General features: G+C 42.9%; 1 protein-coding gene across 4 annotated transcripts in view; it reads left to right on the forward strand.

Annotated features, from left to right (window-relative positions):
- Nucleotides 1-15898, forward strand: part of LOC109930459 (gasdermin-A-like) — a 56042-nt gene extending 40144 nt beyond the window's left edge. For all 4 annotated transcript variants that reach the window (XM_048614660.1, XM_020529939.2, XM_048614661.1 and 1 more), the window contains exons 7-10: nucleotides 4018-4148; nucleotides 7546-7720; nucleotides 12585-12658; nucleotides 14381-15898. In XM_048614660.1, the coding sequence (XP_048470617.1) occupies nucleotides 4018-4148; nucleotides 7546-7720; nucleotides 12585-12658; nucleotides 14381-14605 (605 nt within the window). In that variant the 3' untranslated portion in view covers nucleotides 14606-15898. The remainder of the gene's footprint in view (nucleotides 1-4017; nucleotides 4149-7545; nucleotides 7721-12584; nucleotides 12659-14380) is intronic.
- Nucleotides 15899-17033: the final 1135 nt, after the last annotated feature.

Here is a 17033-nt window from a genome sequence, read left to right on the forward strand (position 1 = left end):
CTATGTACCAGCTCAGAGCCTTGACCTATAATTGAGGCTGACAGTGCAGTGTATCACTTGAAGAGTGCTGCACTATCAGAGGCACTCATCTTTCAGGTGAGAACTAAATTGAATCCCTGCATGCATTCTCAAGTGGGCTTCTGAGGTTCTGTGGCATTATTTCATAGATTAAGAACATAGCATAAGAACATAGGAGTAGGAATAGGCCATTCAGCCCCTCGAGCCTGCTCTGTTGTTTATTACAAGCATGGCTGATCTCACCTTGGCCTTAACTCCACTCTTCTGCCCACTCTCCATAACCTCTCATCACATTACTAATTAAAAATCTATTTATCTTCTCTTTAAATTTACTGAATGTCCCAGCACCCACCACACTCTGGAGAAGTGAATTCCACAGATTCATGACCCTTTGACAGACGCAGTTCCTCCTTATTTCTGTTTTAAATCTGCCACTCCTTATCCCAAAACTGTGACCTCTCATTCTAGATAGCCCCACAAGGGGAAACATCCTCTCTATGTCTATCTTGTCAATCCCTTTTAGCATTTTGTATACCTCCATTAGAAACAGGCCATTAGGCCCAACACATCAGTTATATTCCACCTGAGTTGCCTTTCATTTCACCTGCCTGAGCATTTCAACGTTTCTTTCTATTCCCGTTTTCCTTATGTGCTTAGCTAATTTCTTGAAGAAAACATCCAGCTTTTTGCCTCAAACACCTCCTGTGGAATAAGTTCAACATTTTAACCATTCAGAATGAAAAATCTCTCTTTTCTTTATTTGTAATTATTTATGTCATTTAGTTTTTTGATTTTCGCACAAATAAGCACATTTATTTCACATTACCTCATCCAGCTGACAGGAAGGTGAGGTAGAATAAAGCTGACTGCACAGTTTCAATCCCCATCCTGGCTGGGATGGTTGCTGGAGCCTCCTACATTTTCAGCTTACCTCATGCTGGTGGAGTGGTTACCTGAAAGTTATTCTGTCTCTCTAATGGGGAAAGATGCACGTTTTCCTTTGTGGACTCCTCACCCTCTCTGCAATCCATTTGTAATTTTAAAGACCTTGATTACATCTCCACTAGGCTCTCTAGTTTGGAAATAGGCAGGACCCAGCTGTAGGCCACTTCTCAGCTCGCCCAGCTTAACTCATGCTCATTTTTTTAAGCTACAGCCTTCCTCCAGGACAGTGGCCACTCCAAACGTTTTCTCCAGTCCCTCTCTTACAGTTTCTGTTTGTGGTATAACCAAAGTCAGAAGTCACACACCACCAGGTTATAGTCCAACGGCTTTCAAATTGCTGCTCCTTCGTCAGAGGGAGTCATGGGGCAGCACAGTGGCTCAGTGGTTAGCACTGCTGCCTCACAGCACCAGGGAACCAGGTTCGATTCCAGCCTCGGGTGACTGTGGAGTTTGTACACTCTCCCCGTGTCTATGTGGGTTTCCTCCAGGTGCTCCGGTTTCTTCCAAAGATGTGCAGGCTAGGCGGATTAGCCATGAGAAATGTGTGGTTACATGGATAGGATAGGGGGTGTGGGTCTGGGTGGGATGTTCTTCAGAGGACTCGTGTGGACTTGCTGGGACGAATGGCCCACATCCACATTGTAGGGATTCTATGATTCTTCTATGATTCAGGACTTTGTGATTGATTATACAGGGAGTTAACTCGAGATTTCTCTCCCCACCATGTGAGTGGCCCATGGGGATTGCTCCCAATCTTCAGTGACTGTTTCATAGAATCTTACATCACAGGAGGACACCATTCGCTCCATCCTACCGTTGAAAGATCTATGCAATTAGTTACACTCCTCCCATCCTATTCTTTCTCCATTGCCCAGCAAATACTCTCTTTGAAATACACATCCAATTCCCTAGTGAAAGTTTCTATTGATTCAGGCAGTGCATTCTAGATCATGAAACTCGTTGTATTTTTCAAAACATCTCCTCAACTCCCCTCTGGTCCTTTTGCCGATTATCTTAAACCTATGTTCTCTGGCTATTAATCTTCCGGCCAATTTCCCCTTGTTCACTCCAGAAAAATCCCTCACAACATTGAAGACCTCGATCAAATCTCCTCATCACTAGCAGTAAAACTGCAATTGTTTTCACTCAGGAACCCTGTGAATAATTTATTTAATGGAATGGGTGGCACGTGGGGGATGTCAATGAGGAAATGCAAAGAATCAATCAGAGTTCTTGCTCCGAGTACTTCCTTAGTGTCCCTATTGAAAAGTGTCTTTGTGGCTTGTGTGCATGTGGCTGTGCATTTGTGTATGTGTATGTATGTCTGTGTGTGTGTCTGTGTATGTACGCTTGTGTGTGTGCGTCTGTGTACGCCTGTGTGTGTGCGTCTGTGTGTATGCTCCTGTGTGTGTGTGTCTGTGCATGTGTTTATGCATTTGCATAGGTATGTATATGTATATCTATGTATGCATGTGTCTGTGTATGTGTGTGTGTCTGTGTATTTCTGAGTGTACACTGTGTGTGTCTTTGTATGCATGTACTTATGTCTGTACCTGTGTGTGTGTGCCTATGCATGTATGTGTGAGTCTGTGTATGTGTGAGTGTATGTCAGTTAGTGCACCTGTGTGTATGCATTCATACCTGTGCATGTGTGTGTGGGTCTGTGTATTCCTGCATGTATGCGTGAGTGTATGCCTGTTAGTGCACCTGTGTGTATGCATTCATACCTGTGCATGTGTGTGCGCATTTGCCATGCGTGTCTGTGTGTGTGTCTGTGCGTATGCATGTGTGTATGCCTGTAAGTGTTCCTGTGTGGGTGTGTATCTGTGCATGTATGTGTTTGTCTCATTGCATCACTATTTTCTGCCTGTGAGGCTAGTAATTCATCAGCTCCTCAGGGTAGTCTCCTTGGCCCAAACATCTTCAGCTGCTTCATCAATGACCTTCCCTCCATCACAAGGTCAGAGTGGGGATATTCATCAATGGTTGCACAATGTTCAGCACTCCTCAGATACTGAAGCAGTCAGTGTTCAAATGCAACAAAATTTGGACAATATCCAGGCTTGGGCTGACAAATGGCAAGTGACTTTTGCGTCACACAAATGCCAGGCTATGACTATCACCAATAAGAGACAATCTAACCACCACCTCTTGACATTCAATGGTGTTACCATCACTGAATCCCCCACTATCAACATCCTAGGGGTTATCATTGACCAGAAACTCAACCGGACTCACCACATAAACACAGTGGCTACAAGAGCTGGTCAGAGGCTAGGAATACTGCAGCGAGTAACTCACCTCCTGACTCCTCAATGTCTGTCCATCATCTACAAGGCACAAGTCAGGAGTGTAATGGAATACTCCCTGCTTGCCTGAATGAGTGCAGCCCCAACAACACTCAAGAAGCTGGACACCATCCAGGACAAAGCAGCCTGCTTGATTGGCACAATATTCACAAACATCCACTCCCTCCACCACTGATGCTTAGTAGCAGAGTGCGTACTATCTACAAGATGCACTGCAGAAATTCACCAAAGATCCTCAGACAGTACCTTCCAAACCCACGACCACTTTCATGTGGAAAGACAAGGGCAGCAGATACATGGGAACATCACCACCTCCAAGCTCCCTTCCAAGGCACTCACCATCCTGACTTGGAAATATATCGCCATTCCTTCACTGTCACTGGGTAAAAATCCTGGAATTCCCTCCCTCATAGCATTGTGGTTCAACCCACAGCAGGAGGAATGCAGTTGTTCAAGAAGGCAGCTCACCACCACCTTCTCAGGGGCTACTAGGGATGGGCAAGAAATGCTGGCCAGCCAGCGACACCCACATCCCACAAATGAATAGAAAAAAAGCTGATTGTCCAAAAAAATGGTCACTTGCTTTTGAAGTCCTCCTCACTGAAAATTTTACAGTCATTATTGTCGAATGGATCATGTGGTTAACACCAACACCACTGTGCCAATGTGTAAAAACAATCCACACAACATTCATGCTTCTTCTCCAGAATCTTACTGCTTCTAACACCAATTCTATTTCTTTCAGTGAAAGGACAGGAAGGGCTTGAAATCTCCAATGAATTTAAGTGTCTAGAAAATGTTTTGAAACGTCAACTCCTGGACCAGATATGCCAGATTATTGAAGACCCGGAACTTCACTCAATTCTCAGTGAGATGGTAAGATGAGAGTTTGATGGAAATATTAAATGGAAAGGTTGCCAAACGTTGCATTGTTTATCTCGATTGCTGCTGCAATTTCCCATGTGTGTCCGGATTAGGGAACAGATTAAGCAAAAATCATCAATCCCCTAATTTTTAATTGAGAAAGCCGGATAATTTCACAGATTCTTTTTGATGTGAGAAAGTGTAAGGAGATGCAATGTTTATTGTAATGGCTGCCGACCATTGTCCTGGATCACCTTTAGACATTTCAAACTTTAATGACAGCACGTACTTTGTTTAAAGAAAGAGTGGGTGAAGAATCAGGAGAAACCAGTTCTCTTCTCCTTACCCGGGAGCTTAACAGTTTGGGGTATCCCATCTGGAATTGTAACAAATTGGGGAACGTTGCCTGGCAGCTGGTTGTAACAGTATGATGAGGTACCAGTGACATCAGCAGAGAGCAGCACCAGTCTGTACTAGAGGGACACATACGCACTTACAGTAGAGCACATATAATAGTTAGGTCCTGACCCGGAATGTCAACTTTCCTGCTCCTCTGATGCTGCCTGGCCTGCTGTGTTCATCCAGCTCCACACTGTGTTATCTCTGACTCCAGCATCGGCAGTCCTTACTAAGTCTATAATAGTTTAAATGTCAGGATTTGGGCAGAAACCTACCAGAGACATACTGTTGTAACTCTTATACATGGTTAGCAGATGCAATATTTACATAGGATCCAAAAGTAGAATCCAAACCAGAAGCCAGTACTGATTATTGGATTACAACACAAAGAATAAAACAAAGAACTGCAGATCTGGAGATCTGAAACAAAAACAGAAATTGCTGGAGAAACTCAACAGGTCTGGCAGCGGAGTGAACATTTCAAGTCCGACAACTCTTCATCAGAACTGCTGGTAGCTAGGAAAAGCTAGTATTTATACTGAAGCGTGTCTTAAGCGGGGATGGGAAGAGGTGAGCAGATTGTGAAGACACAGCAGAGAGGGAGAGAGAGAGACATGAAAGGGGGTGGGTAGCCAAGGAGATGATGGATAGCAGGCCAAGACAGAAGAAAAGTTGAATAAGAGATAATAGGAGCGAAGAGTGAGAAAATGGGTGAGCTGTATTGAATGCAACCCATATAATGTAATAATGGGCCTAGAAGTACATAGGAATGAGTCACTGTGCTAAAAGCAACCCATGTCATTGCAGACCAGGTGTGGGGGTGGGTAAAAAAAATGGAAGGGTGGAATCAGGCTCTAAAGTTATTGAACTCGATATTGAGTCCGAGAGGCTGCAGGGTTCCCAATGTGGTCTCCTCTACACCGAGGAGATGAAATGCATGCTGGGTGACAGCATTGCAAAGCACCTACACTCTGTCTGCAAAAATAACCCCAAGCTTCCAGTTAACTGCTGCTTCAACACACCACTGTGTTCCCACACCTACATTTCTGTCACAGGCCTGCAGTAGCATTCCAGCAAGCTTCAGCACAAACTCAAAGAACAACATCTCATTTGCTGCTTGGGAACCCTGCAGCCTCTAAGACTCAACATCAAGTTCAATAACTATACAAACTGATTCCATCCTTCACCCCCAACCGCCTCAATCAGACTTTCCTAGCTACTAACAGTTCTGATGAAGAGTCACTGGACTAAAAATGTTAACTCTGCTTTCTTCCCACAGATGCTGCCAAACATGTTGAGTTTCTCTGGCAATTTCTGTTTTTGTTTCTGATTAGTGGATTACTTGTCTGTTGTTGGAACACTCATCTTCAAGATGGTCTCTCATCTTCCACCATCCATAAATCTGAAGTCATCCAAAACTCTGCTGCCTGTATCCTGCTCCAGGATCCTCCTACTCATTGTTCATTGACCTACAACAGCACCAGGTTCCCCAAAATCTTTTATTTAAAATTCTGATCCTTTGTCCCTTTGTAGCCTCACTGTCCTAACTCCTACGGCCCTGCAACCTGTGGAGATCTCAGCATTCTTCCAACTTTGATCTTTGCCCTGCTATTAAGGTCTCCAAACGTTCAATCTCTGCATTATCTCCTATAAATCTCTACCCCACCTCTACTCATATGAGTATTTCGGAAGAGCATAAGTAAGATCATTGGGCCATTCAAGCCTACTCCTCACTTCTATAAGAGTGTGGCTGATCTGTCCAGGCCTCAACTCCTCTTTCGTGTCAACTCCTCAAAGCCTTCAATTGCCCAATATTTTAAAGATTTACTGACTTCTTCTTTAAATGCTTTAGCTGATCTAGCCTCCGCAACTTTCAGGGGTAGAGACTTCTAGACATTCACTATCCTTTGAGAGAAATTTCTTTACAACTGTTTTCCCCTTATTCTGTAATAACGTGACCTAGTTTAAGATTCCCTCCCTAACGTTTTCTCAATGACAGATGTTAGGCTAACTGACCTATGGTTTCTTGCTTTCTGTCTGTCTGTCTCTCTGTCGCTGTCCTCTTGAACAGGGGTATCATATGAGCAGTTTTATGATCTGGAATTCTCCCAGAAGTCATGGGGGCTGGAATATTTTGACCAATGCCTCCACCTTGAATGAAAGTTGTCAGGTCCTGGTGACTTATCTGCAGTTAGTCCCATGAATTTATCAAATACTTTGTTCCTTGTAATAGAGACCACTACAAGATCTTTTCTCCCCTTAGCACCTTGCTTATCTGATATCGTTGGGATGTTTATACTATCATTCTGTGAAAACCAAGACAAAATATTGGTTTAAAATATCTGCCATTCGCTGTTATCAATTCCCCAGTCACATCCACCAAGGGTCCCACATGCACATTAACTACTCTCTTTCTTTCTTGTATGTACATCAAAGCTCTTACTCTTTGTTTTTATATTTCTTGCCAAAATGTTTTTATATTTCTTGCCAAATACTTTCATAATCATTTTCTCCCTTTATATTAGCTTTTAAGTCATCTGCATCTGATTTCTAAACAAATCCCAATCCTCTGGCTCACCGTTATTTTTCATCATTTTGTAAGCCTGAATTTTTGATTGGATTCTATCCTTGATTGCTTTTATTAACAATGAGTGACTCCCCTTTCTCATTGAGTCCTTTGTGTCTGGAATAAATTGTTACTGAGCTTTAAGAATTGTCTGCTTCATGTCTGCCACTGTTCATCTACTGACTTTCCTCTTAATCTGTTTTCCAAGAAACAATGGTTTCTTTAAAGCTCATATTTAAGTCGAGGACAACTTCCCTTGCAATGCATCTCTTTTTGGCCAAGCTTTTAGTTTCTGCTATTGTCTCAGGTTTTTTTTCAATTTTTGTTTGGTTAGATTTCTGTGAATCCCCCTGGGATGTTTACCTACATTCAAAACATCATTTTATTAGCAAGAAGTTGGGGACGCTGGTCATGTTCTCTCACTTACACTCTTTTGTTTCCCAGCTCTGTGATGCTTGTGCTGGAATCAAATATAAGCCCTCAGACTTGAATAAATTGGATGATAAAGGAAAAGAATGTGCAGAGAAGCTGCTTGGCATCTGGAGTGAGGGTCAGCTACAGAATGCGGGTGAGAACAAGCTGCTAATTGCAGTCTGCTCTCTCGTTACAGCATTGGAAGGTAAGGACCCAACAAACCTATGTTAAACCCTTCTTACATTGAGTTATTTTGGAATGATACAAATGGACATGGTGTTCTTAAAAAGACAAGTTGGACTGTAATGGTTTTGTTATTGAACTGGAGGCTTGGTCGAATACTCCAGAGAACAGGAATTTGATTTCCATCCTAGCTGGCAGATTGACTTTGAAAAATAAAATTAGGAGGTGCCATTGATTAGGGTGGTGTGGTGGCTCAGTGGTTAGCATTGCTGCCTCACAGTGCCAGGGACCCAGGTTCGATTCCAGTGTTGGGTGAATGTGCAAACTCTACACAGACATTCTCCCCATGTCTGGGTTTCCTCCTGTGCTCCAGTTTCCACCCACAGTCCAAAAGTGTGCATGTTAGGTGGATTGGCCATGGGAAATGCAGGGTTGGGGTATAGTGGGTGTGATGCTCTTTGGAGGGTCAGTGTATACTCTGTGGGCTGAATGGCCTGCTTCCACACTGTAGGGGATTCTATGCTTGATGTAAAATCCAACTAGTTCAAACAGCCGCTCTTTGGGGAGATAATTTGACCGTTGTTATCTTTGGTGATTTGACTCCAGTCAGATTCCTGCTGGAGTGGTCTAGTAGGAGGACTTGGGGTTAGCTGCTGGAGGTGACATAGCCGGGGATGAGCTGCGGTGGATAAAGTTGGGACAAGACAGACGAGGGTGAGGGACAATGACAGTAGATGCTCTGGCAGGACTAATTGCAGTTTTCTATAGGCCTCCGAAAAGTTCCAGAGATGTAGAGGAAAGGATTGCAAAGATGCTTCTGGATAGGAGCGAAAGTAACAGGGTAGTTGTTATGGGGGACTTTAACTTTCCAAATATTGACTGGAAATGCTATAGTTCGAGTACTTTAGATGGGTCAGTTTTTGTCCAATGTGTGCAGGAGGGTTTCCTGACACAGTATGTAGATAGGCCAACAAGAGGCGAGGCCACATTGGATTTGGTACTGGGTAATGAACCAGGCCAGGTGTTAGATTTGGAGGTAGGTGAGCACTTTGGTGATAGTGACCACAATTCGGTTACGTTTACTTTAGCGATGGAAAGGGATAGGTATATACTGCAGGGCAAGAGTTATAGCTGGGGAAAAGGCAATTATGAGGCAATTAGGCAAGATTTAGGATGCATAGGATGGAGAAGGAAACTGCAGGGGCTGGGCACAATTGAAATGTGGAGCTTGTTCGAGGAACAGCTACTGCGTGTCCTTGAGAAGTATGTACCTGTCAGGCAGGGAGGAAGTGGTCGAGCGAGGGAACCATGGTTTACTAAAGAAGTTGAATCTCTTGTCAAGAGGAAGAAGGAGGCTTATGTAGAGATGAAGCGTGAAGGCTCAGTTAGGGTGCTTGAGAGTTACAAGTCAGCCAGGAAGGACCTAAAGAGAGAGCTAAGAAGAGCCAGGAGGGGACATGAGAAGTCTTTAGCAGGTAGGATCAAGGAAAACCCTAAAGCTTTCTATAGGTATGTCAGGAATAAAAGAATGACCAGAGTAAGATTAGGGCCAGTCAAGGACAGTAGTGGGAATTTGTGCGTGGAGTCTGAAGAGATAGGAGAGGCGCTAAATGAATATTTTTCGTCAGTATTCATACAGGAAAAAGACAATGTTGTCGAGGAGAATACTGAGATACAGGCTATTAGACTAGACGGGATTGAGGTTCATAAGGAGGAGGTGTTAGCAATTCTGGAAGGTGTGAAAATAGATAAGTCCCCTGGGCCGGATGGGATTTATCCGAGGATTCTCTGGGAAGCTAGAGAGGAGATTGCAGAGCCTTTGGCTTTGATCTTTATGTCATCATTGTCTACAGGAATAGTGCCAGAAGACTGGAGACTAGCAAATGTTGTCCCCTTGTTCAAGGAGAGTAGAGACAACCCTGGTAATTATAGACCAGTGAGCCTTACTTTGGTTGTGGCTAAAGTGTTGGAAAGGATTATAAGAGATAGGATTTATAATCATCTAGAAAGGAATAATTTGATTAGAGATAGTCAACACGGTTTTGTGAAGGGTAGGTCGTGCCTCACAAACCTTATTGAGTTCTTTGAGAAGGTGACCAAACAGGTGGATGAGGTTAAAGCAGTTGATGTAGTGTATATGGATTTCAGTAAAGCGTTTGATAAGGTTCCCCATGGTAGGCTATTGCAGAAAATATAGAGGCATGGGATTGAGGGTGATTTAGTGGTTTGGATCAGAAATTGGCTAGCTGTAAGAAGACAGAAGGTGGTGGTTGACGGGAAATGTTCATCCTGGAGTTCAGTTACTAGTGGTGTACCGCAAGGATCTGTTTTGGGGCCACTGCTGTTTGTCATTTTTATAAATGACCTGGATGAGGGCGTAGAAGGATGGGTTAGTAAATTTGCGGATGACACCAAAGTCGGTGGAGCTGTGGATAGTGCGGAAGGATGTTGCAGGTTGCAGAGGGACATAGATAAGCTGCAGAGCTGGGCTGAGAGGTGGCAAATGGAGTTTAATGCGGAAAAGTGTGAGGTGATTCACTTTGGAAGGAGTAACAGGAATACAGAGTACTGGGCTAATGGTAAGATTCTTGGGAGTGTGGATGAGCAGAGAGATCTCGGTGTCCATGTGCATAGATCACTGAAAGTTGCCACCCAGGTTGATAGCATTGTTAAGAAGGCAGTTAGGTGTGTTAGGTTTAATTGGGAGATGGATTGAGTTTCGGAGCCATGAGGTCATGTTGCAGCTGTACAAAACTCTGGTGCGGCCGCACTTGGAGTATTGCGTACAGTTCTGGTCACCGCATTATAGGAAGGATGTGGAAGCATTGGAAAGGGTGCAGAGGAGATTTACCAGGATGTTGCCTGGTATGGAGGGAAGGTCTTATGAGGAAAGGCTGACGGACTTGAGGCTGTTTTCGTTAGAGAGAAGAAGGTTAAGGGGTGACTTAATAGAGACATACAAGATGATCAGAGGATTAGATAGGGTGGACAGTGGGAGCCTTTTTCCTCGGATGGTGATGGCTAGCACGAGGGGACATAGCTTTAAATTGAGGGGTGATAGATATAGGACAGATGTCAGAGGTAGGTTCTTTACTCAGAGAGTAGTAAGGGCGTGGAATGATCTGCCTGCAAAAGTAGTCGACTCGCCAACTTTAAGGGCATTTAAATGGTCATTGGATAAACATATGGATGATAATGGAATAGTTTAGGTTAGATGGGCTTCAGATTGGTTTCACAGGTCGGCGCAACATCGAGGGCCGAAGGGCCTGTACTGTGCTGTAATGTTCTATGTTCTATGTTCTATGTTCTAAACAGCAGCAACAGTGAGACTCTTAGTTGTGTGAAACTATTACCAGCCCCAGTGTGGTGTGCTCCCAGGACTCCAGTATGGAAATTAATGGCAGCCTTGCTAGTGACGCCCACACCTAGAGCATGAATTTAAACCTCTATCCCACCCAACTGGACAGGGAACAGCCCATCTGAGGGTTAAAGTCTTGAAATTTGAAAGGTCCAATTTCAAGAATATTTTGCAGAAATTCACTAAAGCTCCTTAAACAGCACTGTAAAATCCCCTAGCCAGTACCATCTTGAAGGACAAGGGCAGTAGAAATATGGGAAGACCACCATCTGCAAGTTCCCTTCCAAGTCACTCACCATCCTGACTTGGAAATATATTGCCATTCCCTCACTGTCGCTGGGCCAAAATCCTGAAATTGCCTCCCTAATGACATTGTGGGTCTACCTACTGCACATGGACTGCAGCAGTTCAAGAAGGCAGCTCACCACCACCTTCTCACCTGCTGTAGGAAGGATGTTATGAAAGTTGAAAGGGTTCAGAAAAGATTTACAAAGATGTTGCCAGGGTTGGAGGGTTTGAGCTATAGGGAGAGGCTGAATAGGCTGGGGCAATTTTCCCTGGTGTATCGCAGGCTGAGGAGTGACCTTATAGAAGTTTACAAAATCATGAGGGGATAGATAGGGTGAATAGCCACTGTCTTTTTCCTGGGGTGGGGGAGTCCAAAACTAGAGGGTGTACGTTTAGGGCAAGAAGGCAAAAGATTTAAAAGGGACCCAAGGGGCAACTGTTTTACACAGAGGGTGGTGCGTGTATGGAATGAACAGCTAGAGGAAGTGGTGGAGGCTGGTACAATTACAACATTTAAAAGGCATCTGGATGGGTACATGAATAGGAAGGGTTTAGAGGGATATGGGCCAAATGTTGGCAAATGGGACTAGATTAATTTAGGATATATAGTCGGCATGGACGAGTTGGACTGAAGGATCTGTGTCTGTTCTGTATATCTCTATGACTCTATAACTAGGGATGAATGCTGCCCCAGCCAACAATGCCCACGTCCAATGAGTGAATAAAGGTTGCTTTTTTTTTGTTCTGAATCATTTTTTAATTTGTTCCTAGGATGTGGGTGTTGCTGGCTGGGCCAACACTTTTTAGTTGACCCTAATTGCCCTTGAGAAAGTGATGGTGAAATGATGCTTGAACCACTTTAGTCAGTTGGCATTAAGCTGTTAGGAAGAGAGTTCCACATTTGTGAAGAAACAACAATATATTTCCAACTCAGGATGATCTGTATTTTGGAGGGTGACTTACAGGTGCTGGTGTTTGCATGTATCTATTGCCTTTGCCTTTCTGGGTGTTAGAGAGCTGTGCTGTTGAAGAAGTCATGATGAGGTGCTGCACCACATCTTGTGGATGGCTCGATGGTAGTCATGGCATTGCTTCAGGCTCTTGACAAAACCCCCTCTAAAAGTTAGTAAGGAAGAACTTAAAATGCAAAATCACAATTATAGACATTCTACGGGGAAGTGTCAGGGTTTCAGGGTGTTGTACTTTCGGATCTTTGCAAATATCTTTTTCTGTTCTTCAGATCTGCCATTAGCAACACTGCAGTTGTTAGTTGAGAGTTTGAAGATGCAGATTCTACCTCAGCAACTTGACCTGGTAAGAAGTGAACTGAGACTGTGTGAAAATGGGAAGATAAGTGTCAAGTAATTATATTTGAACTAAGGCATACCACCAAATGGAGTAAATTGGAAATATTGAACTCTTGGGAATTAATAAAGCATTGAATAATTAATACGTCTGAGTAAATTGAAAGGGGAAATATGAATTTTTCAGATTAGAATGGATGGCTGGATGGATGGATATTGGAAAAATTGATACTAGAACACACACTAAATTAGACTCAAACAATTAATGAACTTGAGATAAATAAAAATCATGAATAAATTCCAGTTGGAACCTACATTTTTAGAGGTGAATTCAAAGGGAAATAAGAATAATACAGTGAACTATTTTGGGAATAATGAAAACCTGGGAGTGAATTAAATGAAAGACAATTCATAAGGAGGAGCAATACTTGGATAACTTAATTGCAGCAACTTAGAAAAGATTTAGAGATAGGGAGAATGTGTGCTGTACTGTCTCTGTCAGCAGAGCTACCTTTTGAGACAAGCAGTGTGAAGTTCTGATATGCCGAAGTACTGAATGGAAGAAATTACAGCAGCCATTGCTGGCAGCAAGATACGAGCTGCCATTTGGTATCTGGCTATGGTTACATTCAACGCAATAAAGACATATGGCTGCATCCTTCATATCTACAGTGCTGTCTCCGCTGGACTGCCTTGCTTGAATGGTTCATGCTCTGAGCGTACAGATTCAAACCCCAACTAATTGAATTAGTAATTCTAAATTACATAGAAACATACAATGTGGGGCCCATTCGGCCCTTCGAGCCTGCTCCACCATTCATCACGATCATGGCTGATCATCCAACTCAGTAGCCTAATCCTGTTCTCCCCATAACCTTTGATCCCATTCACCCCAAGTGCTATTTCTAGTTGCCTCCTGAATACATTCAATGTTTTGGCATCAACGACTTCCTGTGGTAATGAATTCCACAGGCTCACCACTCTTTGGGTGAAGAAATGTCTCCTCATCTCCATCCTAAATCATTTACCCTGAATCCTCAGACTGTGACCCCTGGTTCTGGACATACCCACCATCAGGAACATCCTCCCTGCATCTACCCTGTCCAGTCCTGTTAGAATTTTATAACTCTCTGTGAGATCCCCCCTCATTCGTCTGAACTCCAGTGAAAACAATCCCAACCTAGTCAATCTCTCCTCATACGTCTGACCCGCCATCCCTGGAATCAGCCTGGTAAACCTTCGCTGCAGTCCCTCGAGAGCAAGAGCGTCCTTCCTCAGAAAGGGAGACCAAAACTGCACACAATATTCTAGGTGTGGTGTCACCAAGGCCCTGTATAACTGCAACAAAACATCCCCTGCTCCTGTACCCAAAACCTCTCACAATGAAGGGTAAGTCTCAGTAATGGTGCCCATAACACCATCATGAACCATCTATTCTGCTGTCCTTAGCTGGACTGTGTCTGTAGACCCACAGCAAGGTAGTTGAGTTTGAAATGCAGGAAACTCAGTTGTATCAAATAAATTACTACAAAATCTATAAGGGTTGAAACTAGATGGCTCTGCGGGTACCACATGGACTGCAGTGGGTCAAAGTGGCAGCTCATTGCAACTAATCAGTGATGGACACTATAGCTGGCCTTGCCAGCAATGCCTACATGTTGGCAACAAATGAAAAAAGAACTGGAAAGGTGCAATCCTTTCATTTGTTTGCTTTTTTTCTTTGTTTCTGAAGGTCACCAATATCAGCAAGAATCTGGGAGATAGCCAGGTGGGTCAGATTCTGGAAGTGGACACTAGAGGTTTGTCAGAGGCTGCATTTGGAATAACTGCACAGATCCTGAATGAAATTGGAATTCAGATGGAGAGAGAAGCTGTTCAAAAGATGAGAGAAACGAGTCTGTGTGAACTGTCCATTGCTTTGTACTGTCTCGAAGCACTGAGCAATTATCAAGAGTGAACCCAGAGAGGGATAATACATGGATTTGTGTTTTTTTTATTATTGTTGTAAGGCTCAAAGAAGATTCTGAAGTATTTTATGTCCCCTCATTAATGCATATTTCGAAGCAACAATCTGAGTGTATCTCATAGACTTTATCTGTACTGAGAGATTATAAATGGTCAGAATCTTCTTCCATCGCTCAGAAAGATACACAACAGTAAAGCAGTCCCCAAAAGGCAAATAGAACTAGCTACCTAGAAGAAATAAAGCAGATCACAGATGAAGGCTCAGAGCCTGTCCTGGGGATTATATACCAATCAAAGCTCCCTTTCCCGCATACTTCGTCATCTAACTAATCGGCTTTTATTCCCTTCCCTCTCTCATATGCTTTCCCCTTAAAAACATAAAAATATTCACCTCAACCACCCCCAGTGATAGTCCGTGTCTCACTCTCTCGACAAGAACATTTTGGATTAATTTTCCAAGATATTTATTGGAATATCAGACTAGTTTGCCATTGGTATTGCTATAGAAAAGAAACATATAGTGGATGTTTTCAGAACAAATGTAAGAATGTCACATTTCAAAGTGAACAATAATTCATACTGCATTAGAAAAAGGGAAAGGGTGATGATTGGTTACCAGGTAATCCCCTCTCAAGCTTCATTGGTCCTCGGTGTCAGGGACTGCCTGTTGTTGCAGCAAAGGCCATATGATTGGTTAGCAGCTTTTGGAGGTAGGAGATCATCTCCAATGAAAGCTACATTATGGTCAATAAATGGCTGAGGACAAGTCAGCGAAGTGAAGGCTAGCTTGCTCCTCTTTTTGATGCTTGGAGGCAGGAGTGTGGAGGATGGAGACAGGAGGTGGAGTCAGAGTGGGGAGTGGGGAGTGGGGAGTGGGGAGATGGGAGACTATAGGTGACCGAAGATCCCACTTCCCAAATAACATTCAGCCCAGAAACTGCTATACTAGCTTTGCAGTGTTCCTGACTGTTGGAATACTTTGACTCTTAATTGGCCTTTAATAGGGCCTAACAAGACCCTCAGTTGTATTCAAAAAGGTCTCTCATTGTTCCCTGCTTTAGGGCAGTTAGGGCTGGTTAATAAATTCTGGCCTTGCCACTGATGCTTACAGACCCATGAATAAATAGAAACAAACTCAGTAGATACTATAAGTTGGAGCAAGGACTCCACACAAACAGAATGTGACAGTGAACAATTACTTTTATACGTTTACATTTGTTATTTTGTACATTTATAAGCTTTTTCCTAAAACAAACAATAAATGAAAAATCTTACTGTGTTGAAACCATGATGTAAAGACTGTCTTTTTTCATTATACTCCATTTTGTGATCTTGAAAATCCCATTATGAAATGGTAAAATGACATTTTTTAACATATAAGTTCAGAAATACTTTTCACATTCCTATCAAAAAAAAAGTTACCTGACACCTATTCTAAATATTATATACCGGACTGCTTATTCAAGCTGTGAGATGGGGAAGGACTGCAGATGAGCTGGAGCCAGAAGGGAGATTCAGCTAGTAACATGTTGCTGATTGGTCTGGGGAATGGTGATCAGATGTTGATGAGAAAAGCCTTCTGCGAAAAACTACATGATTAGGTCTCAGGCAGCTGAACACCTTGTGGGTGTGGATGTTTGATCAGAAGCAATTGGACCTCCAGAAAGGACAGTATTGTTCTTTCTTCTGTGGCAAAAAATAATTCCTCAAGTATGAAGAAAGCCACTTTATTTCCCATCATCAGTTGTTATATGCTGTGGCTTTTAACCAAGAAAAACATCAGAGACTTCATAAGTTATGAACCAGTTGCTCTGTGCCTTCTACAGCAAGTAGAAGTACCTGGAGATTGAGGAGCAGCAGGGTCTGACAAGCCAAAATGATTATCTCAGTGAATTCTGTTGGTTGGGACCAATGAATGGCCTTCCCAGTTTTATCCTTTGCCCATGACACCAATGGTTTTATTTGTATGTATATCTTTCTGTATGAGTGTAGGGGAGTGCGAGTTATATGTTGACAATTCATAATTGTTTACCTGTTTATTTATAATAGATAATAATCTTTCTAAAGTACAGAAATCTGGTCCATGCTTTCTGTCAAGCTGAATCTCAAAGACAGGCAAACTGAAGAATTCTGAAAGTGTGCTGTAGACTTCTGTGACTCTAACTTTGTGATGATTCTGGGAACAGCGGGGCTTTATTTCCAACGTGTGAGTCATAAAAATCGCCAAATCCCATAACAGTGCCATGAATTGAAAAATGAAACATTTGCATCATGAGCAAATGTTGTAAATTGATGGAGAGAAAGTATTAAAGCAAATATTTCATATAATGAACTGAGAACAAATGAGCCACAGTGGAGTAAAGGACAGGATTTTCTACTTGGCTGTGCGGTGATGGGACTGGTGGTAGCAATGGTGAGAA

This window comes from Rhincodon typus, chromosome 30 (assembly GCF_021869965.1).
Source record: "Rhincodon typus isolate 14 chromosome 30, sRhiTyp1.1, whole genome shotgun sequence".
Taxonomy (NCBI): domain Eukaryota; kingdom Metazoa; phylum Chordata; class Chondrichthyes; order Orectolobiformes; family Rhincodontidae; genus Rhincodon; species Rhincodon typus.